Source organism: Priapulus caudatus, unplaced genomic scaffold, assembly GCF_000485595.1.
Source record: "Priapulus caudatus unplaced genomic scaffold, Priapulus_caudatus-5.0.1 Scaffold8, whole genome shotgun sequence".
NCBI lineage: Eukaryota > Metazoa > Priapulida > Priapulimorpha > Priapulimorphida > Priapulidae > Priapulus > Priapulus caudatus.
In genome coordinates, this window is record NW_014577069.1 from 950,392 (window position 1) to 958,585 (window position 8,194).

An 8,194-nucleotide genomic window follows, 5' to 3' on the forward strand; every position below is an offset into this window, starting at 1 on the left:
CAGCACATACACACAGTACACACATATGCATCACATTACAACATACACACATACAACACATACACACATACACACATACACACATACACACACACTACACACAACACACAGACACACAACACACAACACACAACACACAACACACACACCACACAAACACACAACACACACTATCACACACTACACACATACACACATACACACAACACACAACACACATACACACATTTTTTTTAAACCCCCCCCCCCCACACATACACAACATACACACATACACACATTACACACATACAACACATACACACATACACACAATACACACTTACACACATACACACATACACACATACACACATACACACATACACACATACACACATACACACATACACACATACACACATACACACATACACACATACACACATACACACATACACACATACACACGTACACACATACACACATACACACATACACACATACACACATACACACATACACACATACACACATACACACATACACACATACACCGAACATACACACCATACACACATACCACACATGACACACATACACACATACACACATACACACATACACACCATAGCACACATACACACATACACACATACACACATACACACATACACAATAACACACATACACACATTACACACATAACGACACATACACACCATGACACACATACACACATCTACACACATACACACATACACACATACACACATACACACATACCACATACACACATACACAACATCACACACATACACAATTACACACATACACACATACAACACATTAGCACACATACATCATATACATCACATTACACACATACACACATACACACATACACACATACACACATACACACATACACACATACACACATACACACATACACACATACACACAAACACACATACACACATACACACATACACACATACACACATACACACATACACACATACACACATACACACATACACACATAACCCACACATTACACACATTACACACATACACACATACACACATACAGCACATACACACATACGACACATACACACATAACAAATACACACATACACACTATACAACACCATATCACACATACACACATACACACATACACACATACACACATACACCACATACACACATACACACATACACACATACACACATACACACATACACACATACACACATACACACATACACACATGACACACATCACACATTACACACATACACCATACACACATACAGCACATACACACATACACACTACAACACAATACACACATTACACACATACACACATACACACATACACACATACACACATACACACAGTACACATACAACACAATACACACATTACACTACATACACACATACACACATACACACATACCACATACACACATACACACATACAACACATACACACATACACACAACACACATTACACACATACACAATACCACATACACACATACACACATAACACACCTACACACTATACACACATACAACAACACACATACACACATACACACTACGACACATTACACACTACACACATACACATACATACATACATACATACAACATACACACATACATTACATACACTACATACACTAATACATACATACAACATAACATACATACAACATACATAATCATACATACACTACATACAACATACAACATACAACATACACTACATACATATACATACATAACATACAATTACATAACTATACATAGGGAACCCGGGGCAAAGCGGAACACCGGGGAAGTCTGAATGTCTCAGCCAGATCTATGTTGATGCCGCCCATCTATCTGTGACTGCTTTTTCAGTCGAAGCTTTCGTTGATGATGCTCGTTTTTGATGGATGCCATTTGCATGAATCCAGCATATGTACATTTTTTTGGAGCGAAAAGTCTGTTTTTTATCGTTGTTTAAACGATATTCTAAAACCATCGAACATTGCCTTAAATCACGTGTGATCTTGTATGGAATTCTTATGTACGTGCTATTTTGTTGAATCTAAGGCCTATGTGTGCCATCATGCATGATGAACTTCTTTGCGTAGTACTGCCTGCACAGCGTAACGCCACCAGTGTCTAGAAACTATCTGTGTTCGGCGGCAAAGTGGATGCGGCGCAAAGTGGAAGCAGGGTTCCAATTTGCCCCGCCATATTGATAGGCTAAATGTATATCATTATTATCAGATTATTTCTTATGATCGTTAATTATACTCACCCCCCCCCCCCCCCCCCCCCTCAGTAGCAGGTAGGCCCTATGTCTGTCTTTGCATCATTTTAACACCTTAAACTCGTAAAACCTACATGGCTAACTGTGTCTTCCTAGACTCTACATTATTGTATAAGCGTCCTATAGTGCATGTGTTCTTTCATAGTTTTAGGCAAAATGTTAACGCAACTATGAATTTGATGTTCAGAGAGTAGACCACTGAAGAAGGACGCAAACCATTTTTTGACCCACAAATACATGGAGTAAAAGACAATTCCAGCTTGCCCCATAACAGGTTTCACTGTGCCCCGCCGGGAGTCTGGGGCCAAAATGAATATTTATAAATTTATAATTTTGTATATTTCAATAAAGGTCGTTTTTTAAATTAACTTTGCTTTGCTACCGCCTGTTAGTTATTGCCTAATGCACGCTAAAAGATTAGAGCAAACATTTCACTTTGTCTCGCTCCTTTCACAGCGTTTTAGCCAACCAAATTTCTTTGGTCCACCTTTTGCCCGGGTTCCCCACATACATACATACACACAGACGCACCATACGCACGCACGCACGCACGCACGCGCCACGCATTGCGCGCCACCGCACGCACCGAACGCACACACGCCACACACACACACACACACACACACACACACACACACACACACACACACACACACACACACACACACACACACAACCCTCCCCCCACACACACATACACACACACACACACACACACACACACACACACACACACACACACACACACACACACACACACACATACCCCCCCCCCACACACACACACACATGCACACACGCGTGCGCGTGGGTTATGTATCGGTCAAATATGGTCATGCACCCGCATCTCTCTATTTCAAATAAATTCAATTGGCAGGCGCTAATCACGTGAATCAATTCACAATACGTATACATGGGGTGTATACGAACTATGTACCACTATATATTCTGCGTAGGATAAACTATCGGCGTATATATTTCGAATAGTGTGTGACGCGCCGGAAATGAAACACCGTGTATGGAATGAATGAGGAACATGACGCATTAGAGAATATGTCCAATAGACGTTTGCTGTCCATGTGCTCGAAACCGATATACGCGAACAAATTTGTTCGCGGGTATAACGAGGGTATAACGCTAGTCTCTGTCTACATGGGTCTTTAAAGACCCATGTAGACAGAGACTGGCGTTATACCCTCGTTTCTCCTAACGATGTACGTGAAGAGATATTCGCATAAGTCAACATGACGCTGGGTAGAAATCTACCGAGTTTCAATTATGAATGTATAGAAAGTGTAAGCGAATACGGCATTAAATGAATTTGCCAACATCTATTTATTTTAAATCGATGTCACGTTTCTTGCAAGCGTATTTCGGTTAAGCTAACTAGTTATTCGCGCTGTCCGTCAATATGTTGAAATTCATACTTACTTTAATCAATTCCTGCCGACATAATGAAGTGCAAACGCTCAGATTCAATATAAATCACGTAATCATAGCGCTTACCGCCTCTCACTTTACTGCATATATACCCACAATTTATTTTGCTAGTTGAAATAATTAACTTTTCCATCTCGTAACCCGTTGAGAATCAGTAACACGCTTAGACAATAATTACTCCCATTTTCAAGCGCCGAATCATTTAATTAATCTATCGCAATTAATCTAAACTTAACATCTGCGATTTTCTTCGGTAATTATTCAATAAGACAGCTGGATATCGTCAGCGAAACATTCCTTGGTATAAACTTGAGCTCTCGCCGCGCGCGAAAAAAAATTGCGAGCAAAAAGCAGACTACGGGGCGACGGGCAGATGAATTTCTACAACCAACATGGTGCCATACTGTAGGCACCTGTTACCGGGGTATTTTAGTATGTGTTTCTGTATAAACCGGCGGAATTTGATCATAAAGCGAAATCCGATGCGACTCGGTGGCGCTTGAGCTGCCAAACAAACCTGATGGGCAAAAAGCTGCATGGAGATGTTCAGCTGTGTGTTCATTGAGGTAGTTTTCCCCGCCGAACAGTTCCTATCGCCCACAGTTACTAGTATAGAGCAAGTCCCTGCCTGTGCCAAGACGCTAGGCTAGCTCATACAAGGCGGAGCGCGCATCGAATTAACTGATAATTAATCGTGTGAAGAAAGAGCTTAATTTCGATCTTTGCCTTTCTGGAGCGAATTAGCTGTTAATCGTCATATAGCTCAATTATTGCGCTCTGTTCTAAATACAGCGATCGCAAACATGTTAGAAGTTGTGTCGCAATAAAAAGATCGTCTTCCCTTCTTCACATATCACAGAGCGCGACGAGACCTATATAGGCCGCCATCTTTGCGGAATACGTTACTGAATTCGAAGCACGTAAGTTTGTTATACTAATGAATAAATGGTGCCAGTGGAATATCCGAGTAGAATTACTGCCCGATGCAATGCTGATCGAGCGAGGATTTCTTAGCCAACATAGCAACTATAACTTGACAGAAATCGGTGCTCGAAATCGGCAATGTACATTCTACCCAATACTCAAGCAGCTAATAAACAATAAAGGAGAACATCAGAGATAAAGGAGCGATGGATAAATTCATGTCAAAAAGCAATTATAGAAGAATGATGCTGTACCAAAACACTTACTTGTTGTATAACACAAGATCAGGAATCCATATCAACTGCGAGGGAATGTGTAGCCTATCTACTCCGCCGTAGTCCGTTGGGTCCCATTTGAGCTTATTATCCACCCATTTCTAAAGGAAACCCGTGGTTATTTCATATTGCTCACAATACAACCACACCACCTCATAATTTATGCATCAAGCGTAGAGCCGCTAACGATTTGGGTATTCGGCACTGAATAGCTGAGCCACGCAGACATGACAAAGACACTGTACAGTTACGACACGGAGACATGATGGCGATATTCCGTAATATTTCAATAAGCTTCAAGAAAAATGGCGCTTTTGTAATTACGACTGTTCTCGATTATTTCTCTTTTAGAATTTGTGCTTAACTGAGATATAACTTTAATTTTTCATCACGGTACATTACAGAATATATATATATATATATATATATATATAAATATATATATATTTATTTATTTATTTATTTATATATATATATATATAATCTTACCTGTTTTAGCCATACAACCGTTGTCATAATCTGATTCTTTTCGTCCTGAAATTAATTAAAGGAAAAACTTTGTTAATTGTTATTATTAATTATTATATAAAAACAAATATATGTTTGGGGTAATCGAGTTTAATTTTGTGTGTACAAACAATAACATAATAGGAAAGCACATAGTAACATCGTTTGCAATGTTGTACGTGTATGCAATAACATTTATATAATATCACTTTCATATTCGATTATCAATATCAATATTATATATAAATATATATATATATATATATATTATATATATGTGTGTGTGCGTTCGTGCGTGTGAGTTTATATATATATATATATATATATATATATATATATGTATATATATATCTATTGTATGCAATTGATCTTATTCATAAGTGTCGATTTGTTCAGCATTCTCATTTATCGGTAACCGTTGATAATGCTGCTAGCGTAGCTTCGGGACGATTCTACAGCTGCTTGAGTTAAACCGTAAGCGCTTTGCGACAATATGGCAACGGTAAACCGTAACTACTCTATTCGTGCTTCAACTCTCTTAGGCAGTGTGCTCCTGAAATTCAAATGGAGAACAGCACATGCGCACTTCCACAATTTCCACATCATCCTAGGGCATGTTAAATTAAGGGATTGCATTCGGGATCTGAGCCGTTGTTGACAGATTCTTTACACGAGATTTGCATTGATGAAACCTATTTTGATCGTGTGCAGGAATAGGCAATATGGCGGACAAGAATTTTTGTTTGTGTCATCGTGTATCATCATTGCAATATCGGAAAAGGAGTTATTTTAATATTTAAAAAAATAGAAAATTGTTAACAACAGGGTTGTCTATTTTATCACGTCATGATTGAAACAAACCCCACACGATCGAAATGAGTGTTTGCTGTATCTTTTCAACGCTTGGACCTTCCGTAACAAATTAATTATACTTTTTATCAGTGATATTATAGACTGGTTAGTTCCGTGCTAATTTGATGCGCCAACGACTTTTGTACAAACCTTGCAGAATATGGAACAATAGGCTGTTGGTTTCCAAAAGGCATGGCGTAGCCTTTATGCGACGTTTAGCTTTTGAATAGGGGGGGGGGGCTATATTCCATAACTGGAACGTTTTGCTAGCACTGCGATGTCTGAAATATCATGTAACAAATTCTTGTTGAAATTAAAACATTTTACTTGCAGTGACAATTTTTATCTAGATAACCTAACGCAAAAACGCAGAAGGTATATATAATTAGATTCGTGGCCATTTTTGGCGTGTTATAAATCGCATTTGTTTCACGTTCGTTCTTATGAGTGAGTAGCAATGTTCTCATGCCCAGTTAAAATCTCATGGTAATTGGGTTTATGGATTTGCTGGATCAATTTCATTATACACTTGTACATCGGTCGTTGTTCAGCACAACGCCGTTGAATCCGTACAGCAATAGAACACGATTCACCTCCAATAAATCTATAGCAAGCGGTTTTCAATACTTTACAGTTGCTTTTACATTATTTTTCCCGCCCATGAACCAATATTTTAACGAACGTGTATCGTATCATTTTACCTCGAAATCGTTTCGCAGAACTTGAATAACTTACCGAAAATCCAGTTTTCTTAGTGAGATCGAAATTTACTGTCCAATTTTCTCGACTATTTGTACTTGCGACATGTTTTTATTTGTTCTCGCAATTTCTAACCGAATTTCTAGAAGACGCCTTTGTTCACTTTAGTGCTTGCAGAAGCTTTCATGTAGTTGGTGTGAAGCATAGAATGTTTGAGGAGGTGTAGACGTAGATGATGTAGCCGCTGTGCTGAGTATGCAGCCTTTACAGCACTCGCACTCTACAGTTCACCTCGGTGACAGGTTACTGACCGCAAGCAATGCGTTTAAACAGTAGCCTGTTATTTTGTGATTTGACCGTTAAAAGGCAGATTGTAAAGCAGCAAACATCCAACGTACGTCCTTTAGGCATATCTAATATTAGAAATGCCGCTTAAAACGCATGCATTATCGAAGACGTTTTAGCGCATTTAGATTGTAAACTGATAACACCGCTAACTTATTCTGCTGTTAGCGGTTTTATAGAGTGAATGCCCCCGCCGCTTCCATTCGTACTGGCTGGTGAATTCTCAACAGGAAGATGACGACCACGGTTCACGTGGCGCTCTTGTTTATTCGATTTATCCGCAGGGAGGCGGATGCGTTTGCATCGTAAGTATACTCGTGGTTGGGTCGAGCTGACCGCTGAGTGTGCATGCCCTCACGGGTCATGGTCGCTACTACAAAGACAAATCACCCGGCTTGGTTGTTTGGACACACTCGATTATTCCATGTAGGCGGTGCAATCAAAGACACGCGAGACTACATTGAACAGTTCGCCTCATCCACATGTCTATATATATTTGCCTCGGGAAATAAGACGGTGTGATTGGAATGGGGAATAGCTACAGCGTGACAAAACGCCTTCGCCAGACCTTCCATGCGATATATAACGAATAATTACGGGGCGCCATGCAGGACAGGGCTCAATTTTGTCTAACAAAACTCAATTCTGTCTCACAAAACTCACTTTTGTGCACACAACTCAATTCTGTCTCACAAAAGTCAATTTTGTGAACACAAAACTCAATTCTGTCAATCCTGTCCCACAAAACTCAATTTTGTGAACACAAAACTCAATTTTGTGAACACAAAACTCAATTTTGTGAACACAAAACTCAATTTTGTGAACACA

The 8,194-nt window shown here is 39.4% G+C and overlaps 1 protein-coding gene across 1 annotated transcript in view; it reads right to left on the reverse strand.

Annotated features, from left to right (window-relative positions):
* LOC106806406 (acetylcholine receptor subunit alpha-like 1) overlaps positions 1–8,194 on the reverse strand; it is an 83,431-nt gene that overhangs the window by 13,788 nt on the left and 61,449 nt on the right. Inside the window, exons 3-4 of the mRNA XM_014808333.1 lie at positions 5,453–5,497; positions 4,955–5,064 (exon numbers count right to left, since the gene is read on the reverse strand). Of these exons, the coding sequence (XP_014663819.1) occupies positions 4,955–5,064; positions 5,453–5,497 (155 nt within the window). The remainder of the gene's footprint in view (positions 1–4,954; positions 5,065–5,452; positions 5,498–8,194) is intronic.